At 43.2% G+C, this 16,871-nt stretch overlaps 2 protein-coding genes across 13 annotated transcripts in view; both read left to right on the forward strand.

The window, feature by feature from the left end:
• Positions 1-12,361, forward strand: part of msrab (methionine sulfoxide reductase Ab) — a 39,864-nt gene extending 27,503 nt beyond the window's left edge. For 3 of the 12 annotated variants that reach the window (XM_049739814.2, XM_068652957.1, XM_049739812.2), the window contains 4 exons: positions 312-4,211; positions 4,345-4,434; positions 4,649-4,751; positions 8,728-12,361. In XM_049739814.2, the coding sequence (XP_049595771.1) occupies positions 312-485 (174 nt within the window). In that variant the 3' untranslated portion in view covers positions 486-4,211; positions 4,345-4,434; positions 4,649-4,751; positions 8,728-12,361. The remainder of the gene's footprint in view (positions 1-311; positions 4,212-4,344; positions 4,435-4,648; positions 4,752-8,727) is intronic. The other 9 variants (XM_049739821.2, XM_049739823.2, XM_049739824.2 and 6 more) reach the window with 9 other exon arrangements.
• A 582-nt stretch (positions 12,362-12,943) lies between these two features.
• Positions 12,944-14,813, forward strand: id3 (inhibitor of DNA binding 3). The gene is made up of 3 exons (XM_049739826.2): positions 12,944-13,343; positions 13,446-13,520; positions 14,340-14,813. Exons 1-2 carry the CDS (start codon positions 13,044-13,046, stop codon positions 13,497-13,499), a joined length of 354 nt encoding a protein of 117 aa, XP_049595783.1. The 5' UTR covers positions 12,944-13,043; the 3' UTR covers positions 13,500-13,520; positions 14,340-14,813.
• Positions 14,814-16,871: the final 2,058 nt, after the last annotated feature.

Here is a 16,871-nt window from a genome sequence, read left to right on the forward strand (position 1 = left end):
TGTTTAGGAAAGTGTAAGCACCAACGTGCGTCACAACAAAGAGAGCCGATGATGCCTCGTCCCGCGGCGAGGAAACCACTGCACTAGAAAGAGAACCAGTTTCCTTTCTTCTGTCACTCAGCACAAACTTTTTGCTGCCCTTGATGACATGGAATGAAAGTGATGTAGGTATCAAACAGAATTTAACATTTGTATAGGTTAATGGGAATTTATAGACAATTTGTAATTTTATCAATACATTTAGCGTCTTTATCACAATTCAAAATGGCGTCAGTCAATACATTTGATCCATTTTTATTCCTACCTTACAGGAGCTGGAGGCAAAGGGCATGGGCACCATCACGACTGAAATCAAGGAGTTGCAGCAGTTCTACTACGCCGAGGACTACCATCAGCAGTACCTCCAGAAAAAACCTCAAGGTTATTGCGGCCTCAAAGGCACTGGCATTTCCTGCCCCATCCGAGCGGGCAAAGATAAGGTGTAAGGAACGCTACAGATGATTTAAGGTTAATTCCCTCGTGATTGAGGCCTTGAATGAAACTGCCGATTCTGAACTTAGGCTGATTTTTATTTCACACTCTTGAGGTCGTAAGATACATTAAAATTTTATTGCCTTGACAAAAAAGCTTTTTTCCTGAGAGCAGTTGACCTGCAGTAACCGCCTTACTCCACACGATGGCGACATATGTTTGACATTCCCTCTTAAGAACCAGATGGCGTGGATAATTGATATCTTGATTGTATTTTAATAGAAATGATCTTCGTCTGTTTTCAATAGAGCAATAATGTAGTCATGATTGATTGCTTTGTCTTGGGTAGTAGCTATAAGACATCACAATAACTGAAATGCCATCATGGTTGACTATTATTATTTACATAAATCACAATTTGGAAATGACACAATTATGTCTGTTAAAGTGAATTCCATCCGGTTGTGAAATTCTCGTCACCCGCGCTGCCTCGTTTAATTTAGTGCAATGAGTCACCAGAGCAAACATTCACACTGTGTATGAAATATCTTCTCATTCAAATGAACACACGCATTATTGTCACATATGTACATTTAAACAAATCAGTCCCACAGTCTGGTTAAAAATGAAAATCTCACATAGATCGTATCACCAAATAAGCCTTTTGGTCAGCCGCAGTTTTGTTTGGTGCCGCTCTCGTATTTCCCCCTCCCTTTCTGTGTGGGTGGGTGTGTGTGCGTGTCACATCCTGACACCTGTGTGTAGGTGTGGACCGGGGCACAGGTGCAGGTGCAGCCTCTCGGGGCCTATTTTCGTATTGGGACAGATATTTTTGCATGTGTCTGCATGCGGCAGTGTGCGTGTGTGTGCATACGCCTGTGTGTGTGTACTGTGGCTTGCTTGATGGAACCGCATTGAGAGTTATGTGGTCGGGACAGCTAGCTGCTCTCCACCACCTGGCTTTAATTTGATTTGGCACATTGTCGTCTTTTTATTTTTGTGCGTGCGTGCAAATTAAGGACCTCCTTAACTTGAGTGATTGTATATCTCTGCCAAGGCCGAAGAAGAGTGCCAAAGAGAGTTTGGTTTTTCTTTCCTTAGCGTAGCCTCAGGTGTAATCATTTTTGTAAGCGGAAGTAGAGACGAAGTTCTCGCAAATGGTGGTTGATAATGTTTCGCTCCTGTTCTGCCCACGGGTGGCAATAATGCACAAAGGGCAAGTTTAAGCAAGTTTTATTTTGGATAAGGTGTCAGAAGATTTCCAGGAATCATGTCACAAAGATATGCAATGAATTTCATTGCCGGGTCCAGGTCTTGCTATTTGACTGTTTTTTTTTTAATTATTATTATGAATTTTTAATTTATTATAAGCTAGAACGGATGTAATTCCACTGTTTGCCATGAGGTGGCAGTAGTGAAAATTATTCAACGTTATATTGCTTTATATGGCAAAAACCTAACATTTGAGCAGGGGGGGGTGTAGACTTTGTGTATTCACAATAGGTGCAGGTATCAACAAAGGATGAATTTGAGATCTAATCTGAACTAGAAAGAACAAAAAAGATTAAAAGATTTTTCATGTTAGTCTATAGGAGGCGGATACTATGACTTAAATTATTTTGCATTCTCCTTCTGTCTATTGTTTGCAAAAAAGACATGTAAAAAGATCCACAAGGAGGAACCAGGCTTTGTATGCATGTACATGGGTGTATGTGTGCTGAGACTGAGCCTATTGTGTGCAGATGGGCCTTTAATGGGCCAACAGCTGGCCGCAAACAGCGCGGCGCTCCAGCCGGCTGCTTGCACCTCTCTCACTGACCTACTCTGTGCAATCGACACGCTAACAGCGAGTGCTCTTAAACTCTACTTTCCCATTTTGTACCCACTTCATTCAATTCTACGAAACAAAACCAAATTGTGAGAAGTTGGTAGTGCGAGCGTTAGGCGTACGTCACAGAGCTCCTAACCCACATGCACTTATACGAACACGCATTGTCGCCCACCGCCCTGTGTGCCACCTAATGCAAGTCGGCGCCCACGCAAACAAACAAGCGAGACGCCTTGCAGAGATGTGCACCCACACATCGTGCACCGCGGCCTCCTTTCCACTGTCTCTCGTTTTTCCGAAAAGCCTAGTACAAGAACTGCGTTCACAGAAGTGTTGACTCATAAATGTTGAGTGTAGGTGAGTCTCAAACTATGATACTTGGAAGAATCATTGCTTGACCACAGTTGAGTTGTAGTCATTCTAGTCAGCTAGCATGCCAGGTAGTAAGAAACTTAGCATGGTATGAGCCAGCATGTTAGCTAGCCGCTATCTCCCACTAGCGAGCTAGCTTGCCCATGGACTGGCATTTAGATGTGACAACGCTTTATTTAATGCAAAAAAGTGATTCACCGTCATCTGTTGGCTTCCATAGGCAATTAAAAATCTATTTTTTAAATATTTGTTTACCTTATAAAGTGCTACAATTGAGTTTTTTTGTCACTGAAAATTTGAGAAAATGCTTTGGTGGAGGTCTGCGCTCTGCGTGCCCTTTCTCTCGTAGCATGCGGGCTTTTTTTTTTTGCAGCTGCCAGATGTGTTTTGCATCCTCTCCCTCCGCCCCCTTCTGGTTCCTGCACGGGCGCAGGGCCTCTATCGGAGCGCCGGGGCTCCAGGAACCGGAGCACAGCAACGCCTCTGTGTTGCCCAGAGAAGCGCAGCCTTGTCTGGGTTGCTGCATCTGCGGCCCTACAGGGCGAGCTGTGGGAAGAGGGCAAACCTCGAGGTGCGCCTAGTGTGCGTTGGCCTCACACATCCTGCACTTCTACCTCAGCCGTAAATGCCCGGGGGCAAAATATAACACTAGATGACAGTATCGGGACATTCACACCGGTAAAAAAAAAAAAACAACCATAGAAATACAGCGTGTTCCTTTGGAGCTTAGGGCCTTCAGCGATGCTACGCTAACGTCCATGGCTTGTTCTTTCGTAACACTAACGGGTTAAGGGCGGCTGTGGAGGAGGGCAGCACGTGGCCGCAGGGCCCAGTTGGCTTGCTCACTGGGCCGCCAGCATATTGGCTCACTTCCCACTCTGTGCACCTGGTAGCCAGTGTGCGTCCGCCCATGCTAGCTGACACACATGCACAGTAAGTGCAGAATTAAGTGCAGCGAGTCATTGTCACAATTGCCACTTAGCAACAGGCGGGCTGCTGACTTTACCCTGACCTTATTCTCATTCTGGTATCGTCAAAAAAGTTACATGGTGAACGTTGTGAATTCTGCCTAGCAACAAACGGATTTATTTGTTACATATCCGCCTTGTCATTTACAGTCGGAACAGCGAATCACTGCTCCGTATTTCTTCTTCCCATCTTATCTTTATCTGTGCTGTCCATCTGCTCGCATGCGAGCCACGCCTCGCCACCGTTGCTGGCATGCCAGTAAGGCCTCCGTTACAACACAGGAAAGTGCCGTTGCGCAATGTTCGCCTTTCTCAGGTGCCACGCTCATGACACACACGTACTCAAAGAAGACGTGCGTAGATGGCGTGTTTTCACAAGCTCGCACGGCGGCCTGCACCTTTTCTATCTGCAACAGATCTGAAGGGCATGTTCCTCTACACGCCACTGAAGGGAAGACGCACAATCATGGTGGAGGATGACAGATCGAAATGAAAGGAGATTATGATGATGATGATCATGCAAGCAGCTGCTCCGTAACACCCACATTCTTCCTGCTGCACACTTAGCGTGTGTGAGTAAACTCAAAAGTATACCACAAATTCATCCCGGGTAACTGACACGTTTGGGGGTTTTTATTCGGATGATTTGATGAGTGCAACAATGCTTCTCCTGTCTGTCTTGATCTACCCTATTTGAATCTTTAGAACATATCTTAGAAACGAAAGCCACCTCAAAAAACATCCGGTGGAAATGCTGGCCTGCCAAAGTCAAGTCAGTTGATGGAAATGTTTGAGGTGAGTATGCGGCCGTTCTTGAGGTGTCGGCAGGTTGCACGTTTCTATTTGTGTGAACTGTGTACTTGCGCATTTGCTGGGTTTGAATTCTATGCATGAGTCAAACTTAAATTCACATGGAAACAATAAAATCTGATGACTGGTCGCCGCCTAGGGTACAGCGTTGCTCCTAGCTATCGTGTACAGAGACAACATCCCGCTTTGTGGTTTTCAGATTGACACGTCTGTCGTCACTTCCTGCGTTTTCTGAAGAAGGTGAACGCCACGGAATGTCTTCGTCATCTTCAACTTTTTCTCCATCGGCCGGACAGTTGGAGGTACATTCATGCATTCACCAAAATCAAAATCCAACATTAGGACTAGTTAATAGCTAATCTGTCTGTATAGCTGTGGTTAGAAAATAAAAACTCAACTTCTCAACTCTTGGTAGTGCCCTTGAGCACAATTCTTCCTTAGTGTTACTTTAAACTAGATTATTGCACAGCCTCAGTCAAGGTGCTGCAAGAAGCTAGCTGGCCCTGCGGTGAGCCACAGACCGAAATAACTGGTACACCCCCGCCCCACCACCATCACCACCACGACTTCTTGATAAGAACACGTGCATCCACCCACACATCAAGTCACACTTGCACCAAGCAAGACTTTTTTTTTAATGTAAGAAAAAATAAGAGAGGTTGTGCTCAAACTGGACTTTTCATTATGATGCAATCATTCATTTCAGGGTGACGTATTTGACCCAAACACATCGTGTAAGGATTAAGAAGCATTTTGCAATTGTGATCATTTCCAGCAAATACATTCATCTCCCTTTCCTCTGAGCTGTGTCACTTTCACTCGATGTCTCAATGTCGTCTTTTCTCGCTGACAAGCTGGCATAGTGGCATCATTCTAAAACTGGTATTAGGCATTTCCTGCTGCGTCCGTTGCTGTGTGTGCTTACGAGTGTGTGTGTGCGTGTGTGTGTGGGGCGGAACGCACCTGGTCGACGCAGCTGTGGGGATGCTAGCAGGGGGGAGAGCGAGCTAGAGGAAGCAGAGGAAGAGAGAGAGAACGGGATGGGAGGGAACCAAAAGGAGGCCCTGTGTGCTGAAGCGCTGGACGACCCGTACGGGTTCAAACGCACCTAGAAAAAAGCAAGAAATTCTGGAACAGATTTGCTGCATTGTTTTCAAACTAACAATACTACAAACAAAAGGCCAATGTCATTAAAGTATGCTTTATATATGTTTTTATAATATATAATTGAGTGCTTATCAGTGATGAGGTTGTTGTGGGTGTAGTTCACCCGCATCCCTATAGGGGGAGCAAGGCATCCAGTTGAAGGAGATAACGCTTCACAAATCAAAAGGGATTATTATTACAAACGTTAATGTTGCTGGAAAGAATATAGCTGGGGGGAAGGCATGGTTGGTCAATTAAATTTGTCTTTAAAAAAAAAACCTGAGGCAAAACTTGCTGCAGTTTGAAATGGACTTTGGAGGTTCCACCGTGTTAAAGTGACCACGTGATTATTATTAGAGGCGAGATAAGAAGTGACAAACATGTGTTTCCTCCCTTTTATCAGTCAAAGTGCACGGAGTTTCTCCAGGATATATTGCTGAGACACACACATGCATTCTTAGCCTGGTCCACAGCTGGATGAGCCAGGAGGAGTAAGCTAGGGAGGTCAGGCGACCAGGTCAAAGGTGACGCTACAGAGAAGTGTGATAGAGGAAAGAGGAACATTTGTGCGCACACATATACACATGATAGTTAATAAGTGATCAAAAAATAAGTTCTGCCTCTTCATCAAATTGTCGCTCAAACTAATTTAGCCTCATTATTTTTCAAGTATTGCTTGTGCCTTTGCCAATTAATCGGCCAGCTGATGAAATCAACCCATATTAATTACTTTCAAATTAACTTTTTTTTTAAAAAACACATTAACACAACGTAAGACAAAGATAACATTTTACAATCCCCAAATTCAACAAAAAAAATCACCCAATTTTTACTGAGTATGTGTTTTGTAAGAGAGAAACAAAGTTTAACAAATGCTAAAAGACAATATTCTTCTTGTAACTCATATCGTTGTTAATGTAAATGTTAAGGGACCAAAAAATACTTTGCAATTGTTCATTTGTAACTACATTTTTAAATTCACTTAAGCATTGGCTGTTTTTCAGTGTTTTTACTGTGCTAAACTTTCCCGTAGCACTAAAACTCTTATCAGCTAGTCTCCTCGTGTTTAATTGCGGCTGTGATGTTATCAAGATAGGCTACGCGGCACGCACGATCAGCGATGCACGCTCGTGACCCCGAGTTCAATTAGCTCCGGCATTTGATGCCGTGACCCGTGCTGCCCCTGCCCCTGCTGCTGGGCACACGCGCTCGCGGATGCTCCCTCATCAATGCAGCCTTTGAAAAAAAGCCAAGAATAAACATGTAGCGAAAAAAAAAAAACATGTATTTTTGGGAACATTATTTTTGGAGAATAAATTTACAATGTAGTTAACTCCCATTTCGTTGTTGATTGCAACAAAATAAACTTTAAAAAAAGAATTCCACTTAACGTATTTTAAACAAGGCCTTGCTAGCTTAATGCTAATTAGCATTTTTTCACCGACGGATTAAACGCCAACTGTTCAGCAACAACATTTAGACAGAATAAAACAGTTTACACTTAAAAAATATTTTAGAAAATCACTCAATATGACAAAAAAGCAAAATTCTGTGAAAAACAAGAAGTTTTTAAATCTGATATCTGATGTTGTGCTTTAAGCGCCATGACCCTATACCAGACTAATGCACTACCGCAATTATTCTCTACAGTATAAGTAAATGGTGGCGGTGGGTCACAGGGATGTTCTTGACTGTGTCATCTCCAGCAGCTGTTTCCCCAAAACCCTGTGTCGACCCACCCCCCAACCCCACCCCTGCGCCTCACAATGAAAGCAATACAAAGCAACAGGAAGTGCCTCTCGTTAACTGGGGGCCCAATCAAAGCCATGATTATTCCCTTGTCAGACTTTTGACAGGAAATAGCTTCTCTGGAAAAAAAAAAAAAAGACAGCTGTGCAGGGAGTGTGCTCTTATTGTCTCATTAGACTTTTTTTTTTGTCTCTTTAACTCATCGGTCGCTCTTGACAAAAGGCTGCGTGACATGGTTTGTAGCCATTTTAAAAAAAATAAGTTTTCACTTTTATTGTGATGCCCTCGCATAGTGGAAAGGAGAGCCAAGGTGGTGCACTTGGAGCTGCTATCAGCCACAGCTCGCACACTGATACTCACACGCAGACTCGTTATCCCTGTACAGCATAAACTCTATACATTGTGCTTTTAAAAGACACAAAATTACATCTCACATGCTTGAAAAGAACCTAAAAACGTGACCTGGCTCTGAATAAGAATTGCAGATGGGGTAAAAGACCGCAGAAAGGAGATAATAAAAAGTGCCACTTGAAAGGCCGCTGATAAGCTTCACTGTGAAGGACGTATCACACGCCAGTGAGAGATAGGCCCCTGACAAAAGGCAGGCGAGTTAAATTGATCACATTGTATGGACGAAGCCAGCGTCAATTTTAGCCAATCAGCGGTAATACAGCGACCGGTTGGACCCGATGGGCCTCAATGTGACAGCGGGCCAATGTGTGTGTGTGTGTGTGTGTGTTGTGTTGTAATGACTGTTTAACCACCATGACGCTGCTCACCTGTGTCAACGCGTAGCGGGACTTAAGTGAGTTAATTATTGCCCCGCAGACGTCTGCAGCAAGGGGGGCGGCGACGGGAGGGGGCACACATTTTAGATTAGATAAGCAACCGCTTCAATTTCTACTGTTCGTATGAAGCAAATAAAAAGAAACGTGATGTAATTAAACTTAGAACAACACAATTTTTTTTCCATGCATCCCAACTGTAACTGTGTAGGAGGCATCTAAGCGACGATGCTTTGAAACAAACGGTGGCCTTGGAGGAGCTCGACACTCTCAGCTTTCCAGTGCATGAGACACAACTTCCTCAGTCCTCTTTTGAGTTACTCTGGAGGAAGCAGTATTTTTAGCACTCTTGAGTAATAAGGAGCGTATTTCCAGTAAATGACAGCGCAGCTGGAGAATGTGTGTAGGAAATGTCCATAATATCAAACAATACACACACATCGTCGACGGGGCTGAAGTAATTTGGGGGTTCTTACAGCAGTGATGGGATGATACCAGACAACGGTCCAGAAGCAAGGTCGGGGGGTGGGGGGGGGGGTTGATTAGCCACGCAGCTTAGTTGTGCATGTGTGCATATGTGTGTGTGTTTTTTAATCAGGTCACTTGAATCCCAGACCTTTCTTCTCCCACTCCGCCGCCTCCCATCTGAAAGACTACAACAAGGGTGACCGAGAGGGGCACCGCTGACCCAGATTGAGAAAGTGCAAGTGTGTGTGTAAGTATACATGCATGTGTGAGAGATCTAAGATTTTTGATGACCCACTTGACCTAGATACACATACAACTGACACACACACAGGTGCAGATATACCCACTAGGGATGTAATGTGCTTCTGTGAAGTGTGTCCAGCTGAACCCCTGCAGCATCACAGCATCCGCGGTCGTTCCCTCATTTGTTTGAGGCATTTGTCAGCGTGACCATTTCTCAGCACCATTTAAGTGTCGCTCACATTTATTCCAAGTATTTTCTCTTTAATCGGTCATGCAAGATCCCCACCACCCTTGTCTCAACTCGCTGATTGCAAGCTAGCCATCAAGCTATCTATATGATAGCTAGCTAATGAGCTAGCTTGCTGTCATTTAGCAATTATCAATGACTATTTTAGTACACACAATCTGAATTGGAACCTCTCACTGTAAATTCTCCTCCCATTGAAGGCCTTGATAGTCTTGTCCGCGGAAAACACCATCGACCGCTAACTCGAACGGAATGGATGACCATTCATGGAAGCGTGGCAGGGGCCTAATCTCTCCATTGCGCTCTTTTAAGAAAGTCGAATAAACAGGACAAGGCAGCGTGTGCAGACATGACAAAAGCAAGCTGGCCTCCTCTTGGTCCAGTCTGTGATGTGAGACGGAATCCACTCTCACATGCAGCGGGAGCTTGTGCAATTATTGTCTGCGGGAGAAACACGTGTTTTAAATTAATCCCGCTAATGACTCAAATGTCACAACTCATTGCGGTTTGGATTCCAAGTTAATAGTTGGGTTAAGGTCAAAATTCCCTTTCTGAAACATTGGGAATACGCTATTTTCAATGACAGCCCTGATTTAAATAAGTCATGCCAACAACATAGCAACTTTAGCTAACACAAAACCAGGTGCTGACGCTTACCGGAAGACTATCGACTACACGGACCGTTCCATTCAGGGTCGAGTCAAGCGACAAAACAAAAGTGTGACCAGCAGCTGGTAGCCTCCATCGCTGAGTCACATCGCGAAATGCTTGTTTTGGCCCCCGCATCCTGGTGGCTTTTTGCCGCCCCCTCTCTCTCTTGCCACCTGCCGTACGTCTTGCTTTGCCTCCATTTATTCGCGCGTGTCAAATATTCTCATCCAAGGACGCTGGCAGGGTCACCTGACTACATCAACAGCCTCGTTCCCACGCAGAGAGAAGCCAAACCGGTGTAGAAGTGGAGCTCTGGTTGACAGGCATGGGCTTTGTAAGGCCTCAAGTCCAAGGTGGCCTTTTCCTGGAAAATAATTCCATGCTAGTAGACGTTTAATTTAACAGGATTATTATTACATATGATGCAGCCTTTCCCATTACATGATTTCGGTGTTCAAAACATTCATAAAACATCTATTTGTATCGTCACTCAGCATGTTTCACAATTAGTAGGAAATCATAACAAAAATGTATTTTTCAGTACTATAAACTTCGTGTTCTAAATGTTTTTTTTTTTTAAACTGCTATAAAAACTGTGTTTATGCAATAATACCCTGCCAACATGGCCGCCAAGTAGAAATGGCAGTTAGCTGGGCCGCTGCAGCGGGCTGACTGATGTGTAACTAATGGGTGAGGAAAAAAAAAAATTATGACTATTGCATTGAAAGAGCTTCGCAGCCCCACTCCCCCAACATGCCCCAGAAGTCTTATTTTTCCTCTCCTGATCAATATACACATCAATTAACACAATGGTACAATCTCGCTAGCCCTCACCTGATTATCATATTTTGTGCAATATGTGTGAAAAACAAGATAATTTTCAGAATCTTCTGTTTTGGTTCCGACGTGATGATTTGACATGATCTTATTAGTAGAAAAGCATCGTGACCTCCCAGGATGACACGCAGCTATGACATCACCGCATATCTTTGCAGACGCCACAACTTTGTTGGTGAGTAAGATGACCTTTTACTTGAGTTTGTTGTCACAAGTCCATTCAAATGGCGTTGAGCTTATTTATTGACATTTTTTAGCATGTTTGGTTTGTTAAATATATACTAGGATTGTAATTTGATTGAGCAGAGAAGAAGAGGAGTGGAGTGGTGATCATTATGCGTGGCGATTGTTGATGGCTTGATTGTCTGCGTCCAGCTGCAGGGAGGAGGGAGGGAGGGAGTGGGAGAGGAGAGGGGAAGGAGGGGGGAGGCAGACTCACTGACGCCAGGCTCAGAATTCTCCCATCCATTGAAAGAGAGAGGCGATTGTGTCCGTGCTCTTTGCGGGGCAAGCACCTGATCCCCCACGTGCGCATGCGTCAAGTCAGTCTGAGACAGTCTTGTATGAAGTACCTGAAAGTGTTACTTGAGTTAAAAAAAAAAAAACAACTTTAAACATTTAGTGAAGTTTGTGGTATTGAAATTTTAAGTTGCATCAATGTTTCTTTAGTTTGCTTATCTCCTGTCTCAGAACTAGTTTTTTTTTTACTTCAATGGGGTCTTAAAACATCCATAGTTGCACTTAAATATGCTGAGTTATTTTATTATATTAAATGCACTTAAGAATTGGTGTTAAAGTATTTGTAAAATTATAATTTTGATTGTTTTTTGTTTTAATGTTATTTTTATATTTTTGTTTCCATTAGTTTATACTCTTTTGCTTTGTGAACAAGAGACTTTCAGTTTTATTTCGTTATAATGACGGTTTGGGGAATAGCATAGATTATTTTCATGTAGTAAAGTAAAAGTGAAAGTTAACGAAACTATAAATAACAGTCTTTGTTACTTTCCCACCATCTGTTCATGGGAAGTTTGAAAAGTGGAATATTTATCCCTTTCTCCTCTTATAGTAAGCCACAAAAAGGCTCAAAATAAGTGATATACATCTTAAATCATACTTGGTATCATCACACTATCCCACTTGACATTTTTACCCCATAACTTTACATTTAGCTTCTAACATTCTGACTTTATTGCACTTTTACGCACTAATTTGAAAGGCAGTATTGTTGATTGACAGCGGGTACGAGCCAATCAGAGCATTGAGCGTCTCTACGCGAGGGCGGGAGCAAGAATCGACGGGAGGGGAGGGGAGGGATTGTGAGGGGAGGACGCGTCGGCTGAATGGATGACGTCGGGAGGCTGGCGCCAGCATGTCTGGGACTGGCGTGTTAGATCAACACAGCTGGGCTGGGATAGGACACACAGCTGGCTAGCCGCTGCATTCCTCTACAAAACAGGATTGTGTGTGTGTGCGTGCGTGCGTGTGTGTGTGATAGAGAGAGAAGAGGAAAATAAGACATAAATATAAGGAGCAGAACGGGACGTGCTTCCCTGGCAGCCAACTTGTGTCTGCAATTATTTCACTGCTGTTGTTTCTTTCTTTATACTTTACCATTCATTTTTTTATTTGCTAATATTTATTTTTTTACAAGAGACAGATGTGCGTTGTGTGCTTTGTGGCAGAAAAAAGGAGCTAACAATAAGGCACCACTTGACCTTTTACCTTCATTATAACTGTCTGCTAATATTTTAACTATAAAGTGACTAGCTCTCCAGTTCTCATAGGCCATGTAATGTTATTTTAAGGGGGGACGGGGGTATTTTTTTTATATTGTGCTGAGCTTGCACGTTTTTAAACGTATTGCAAAATGTTTAGACTGATGAAAGGTCTTGAGGCAACATATTACGCAAGAAACAAATTCGGTCTGCTGAAACAGGAATCAATAGAATAGGTTAAAACATTCATAGAACAATTTTAAATAATAAAATATTTAACTTTGCTGATTCAAAATGAAGTAATCAAACTGTTTTGTCATGAAAATGTCATGAACAGTGAGTCAGTGCAATGAATAAAATAAAAGTTTACATGAAAATAAATATTTTTAGTAAACCCGTGAAAGAAATATTTGAGAATTTTAGTTTGAGATACAGATCGAAAACGGGTTTAACTTTTTTGATCAATGTTTTTTTCATAACATTGAACTAACTGGAAAAGCTCATTGACAATCCCTTGAAGGCAACCTCGGTCCATTTCCTCATTCTTCACCACTAGGCGGTATCAGCCAATGAGAACCCGCCTCTACTCGCTTCCGCCAATCGCGACGCGGCGCTTCTAAATGGGCGTGGTTTGACGCTCACCGTATATAGCCCTACTGTAGCGCTTGTCCTGACATCAACGCGAACTCCTCTCACCAAGGCGGAAGTTAACAATCCAAGAAGACTCTTCTTTAACTGTCAAAGTCCGACATGAAAGCCATCAGTCCCGTTCGCTCAGGAAGAAGCTGCTACAAAGCCGTGTGCTGCATTTCGGAGCAAAGCGTAGCGATCGGCCGGACGTCGAAGCAGCAGCAGCAGCAACACGCGTGCGTGGAGGTGCCGGCGGGTGACATGAACGACTGCTACTCACGATTGGCAGCTCTGGTGCCGAGCATCCCCCGCAACAAGACGGTGAGCCAGGTGGAGATTCTGCAGCACGTCATTGACTACATCTTCGATCTACAAATCGCACTCGAGGCTGAAGAGGCTCCGAGGCGCTTGTCGAAAAAGGTAAGCAGGTTTATCATTGGGTTGTATTGATCGATGCGAATTTAAAAATAGTCCAAAATACAGCTACGTTTTGTTAATTGCATCTTGGCTCTTCTTTTCTAGACTGCTGACCTGACCAGAACTTTCTCCAAAGATGAAGGGCGTTTGTGCCATTAGGATATATCCTGTCTCATCATGGTAGGTACTACTTTTTTTCCCTTAGTCATTTAAACAATCTTTATTACTAATAGTTAGACTGAGGAATGTTTTTTTTTTCCATTCGGGATGGATAATGGTGGGCAACATGCTGTGCATGGGCCAATATGTGGCCCACAAGAAAGTACTTTTCCACCATTAATTGTAAAACCCAAATTATTCGAATATTGTAATTCAATTATAATAAATATTGATTATTTTGTTGCTTGAATTGACCATTATTGAGCCACAAGATGGTTGCTAACCTTTCCATTTTGACCTTTGATCCATTTCTGATTGGATATAGAGAGCATGTTTTTTACTGACATGATTTGAATGTGATATGACTACTTCATGAATATTCATTAACGACATTTAATGATGTTAGTGTTCCGCTTGAAATGTTCTGTATTCATAGCCCACGGGCCATATGTCTACCACCCTTCCCATAAAGCTATCAAAGCACATCAAGATGACGGAAAAACATTTTAGTCCCTTAGGTGAACGTAAACAAAGTAGTGTTTTGCCTGCTGTTAGAGAGCCGAAGAACTGGCCTGGCTTCAATGAAAAAGGTTGTAAGCGTGAAATCACGTGAAAATAAAGTTAAGATAAAGCAGCCCATTGATATGTGTGGACAATTCAAAGCGACGGCTAATTAAGCAAGACCCGGCTTCCATTTGTAAAGCGGATTCATCGCTATCTGCCTGGGGTTAATGAACGCTCCACGCTCGGCGCCAGTCTGTCTGCGGCGCTGGCCAGGGAGGGGGAGGAGGGAGAAGCAGGAATCTTGACTTTACTTTTTCTTTCCTTCTCTCCATGCAGGTGCAGGGAAACACATGTCTCCACTTCACTGCAGGCCAGAAGAGCACGCGGGGGGGTTAAGAGAGGGTGGGATAGGTATGCAGACGAGATGGAAAGCGATGACTGCTTTTCTGCTTGCTCCGTCCGGGATGGACACATCAACACACCAAAGCTTCATCAGGCCTCCATTTTGGATCCATTCCTATACTGCACCTTGAAATATTTGCATTCCAGTTGTCACCCCTATTTGTTTTCTCACCTCCATACAACACATGTACATATCTATTAGGTGTGTATGTGAGGTTTCTTTTTTTTAATTATTATTATAACAATCCAGAAACTCTATAATAGAGTTATTTGTAAACTGTCTGTGGGGATTGTGTTATTTCCACGGATGATATTCCACTGAGTTTCATAAACTCCTCATTGTAAAGTTTTTTTGTGTGTAATATGTTGTTATGTCATGGAATAAACAGTTTTAAAAAAAAAAATTAACGGTGGTTTGATGCATGTGGGGTATCGAGCAGTGTGGCTACCACAGGATGTTTATGGTTGGAAAATCTAAAGGGGGTGGGGGTGTTGCAGGTGGGGGGTAATCATTTGATTGAAAACTGAGTGCTGCAGCTTTTCGAAAAGCAATATTGAAAATGACAGGCCATGTGAAAGTAAATTTAAATATGCTATATTCTCTGCCTGATTGATTGGGCACTGCTTATAGGAGTTATGACGTCACCAAAAGTCACTAAACTGCTGACTTGAATGTTGTGAAGTTTACATTTGACATGCAGCGTAAAAACAAACTGGAAGTTAAGATTGTAGTTTCTCTTTCAATGTTCAAACGTGAATAAACAGCGCCCCCTAGTGGCACTTACTGCCAACTAACTGGCTCGTCTATCACATTGAATCCAGCCTCCGTCCAAATGTTTTGTAAAGTATATATTGTTTATTGTAAGTTGTCATCCGTATCTCTTCAATGCTAAACACAAAGAGTACGTGTATAGCCTAAAATGTTGGGTTTTGGCGCCGTCTAGTGGTATTGAGGAGCTATTTCTTCCATTCTTTATAATACAACACTGACATCTAGTGGTCATATGATCACCCCTCTGTATGTTGTGCTGCATACTATGCCAGTGTGCCGTGAGAGATGTTCAGCTGTGCTGTGGTAAATTGTCCAACATTAAATACCAAGCGCATTGTAAACAGGATCGCCAAACAACAGGTCAGTTAGCGCAAGGCCTGGTCAGCGACTCGCTAATCGTGCATGCGTGGCAAATCGGAGATTCACCTCTTGTATTTCCCGAATAAAGTGGCCTGTTATTAGGTACACTTGAAATGGCGGTGTGCCTAATGGAGTGTCCGTGTGATTCCCTCGTTAAGTGCACCTGCGTGAAAAGTTTTAGCTCCTTTTGAACGTGAAAGTGGCTAAAACTTTTCACGCAGGTGCGCTTAACGAGGGTCACTTGGAAAACATGTTGGAACGCGGCCCCGAGGACTAGAGCTTGACACCTGTGACCTTTGACCATGATATTTCCCTAATAAATTGGCCTGCTATTAGGTACCCTTGAAAATGGCGGTGTACCTAATGGAGTGTCCGTGTGATTCCCTCGTTAAGTGCACCTGCGTGAAAAGTTTTAGCTCCTGCGGAATGTGAAAGGAGCTAAAAGTTTTCACGCAGGTGCGTTTAACGAGGGTCACTTGGAAAACATATTGGAACGCGGCCCCTCGAGGACTGGAGGTCGACACCCCTGGTTTAAGTGAAAAGTGCCACACCCGCCCTCACCCCCACTTTCTGATTGGCTGTTTGATTGGTGACGTCACGCGGACACTCCATTAGGTACGCCGCCATTTTCAGGTGTACCTAATAACAGGCCACCTCCTGATTGGCTGTTGGATCTGTGACGTCACTTGGACACTACATTAGGTACACCGCCATTTTCAGAATAAAAGGTTGAGAAAGAAATCCGTTATGCTGACATTTGTTATTTTGAGGGACACCAACTCATAATAACGTAAAACACATACATATTGTCATATAAAGCAGTTAACCAAATGTCAGATTTTTGTTTTAATTGGCGAATATAAAAACAAGGAATAAAACACCAGACAAGTTTGAACATAAATGTTTATTAAAATAAAAATGGTTGCCAATGGATGGATGGCAGTGGGGGTCATGTCATATGGCCTAGTGTGTACGTGTGACATGCATGTGCGTATGTGTTAGGGGTGGGCCTGTTTTCATTCAATATCTTCTCCTATGTAGCCAATAAGCAAGAGTGCTGCTGCTGGATAAATCCAATTATCACACAGAAAAACTCTCCTCCTGCCACTGGCCACAATAGCCTTTGTGTGTGCGCGCTGACCCTTTTTTTCAAGCCATACATACTCGTATTGTGTCTGATGGAGTCCATGAGGCAATATGTAGCGTTTTCTGCATTTTAGAACATGCCCTCTTTGTGTTTGTTAGGTCATTGTTGCTATTGTGCGCTACATTTTGGTAGCTACATGTAAATCCAATGGAGGACATATCATTAGAGGGTTGTTGCATATTAGAAT

The sequence above is a fragment of the Syngnathus scovelli genome, chromosome 14 (genome assembly GCF_024217435.2).
Source record: "Syngnathus scovelli strain Florida chromosome 14, RoL_Ssco_1.2, whole genome shotgun sequence".
Taxonomy (NCBI): Eukaryota; Metazoa; Chordata; class Actinopteri; order Syngnathiformes; family Syngnathidae; genus Syngnathus; species Syngnathus scovelli.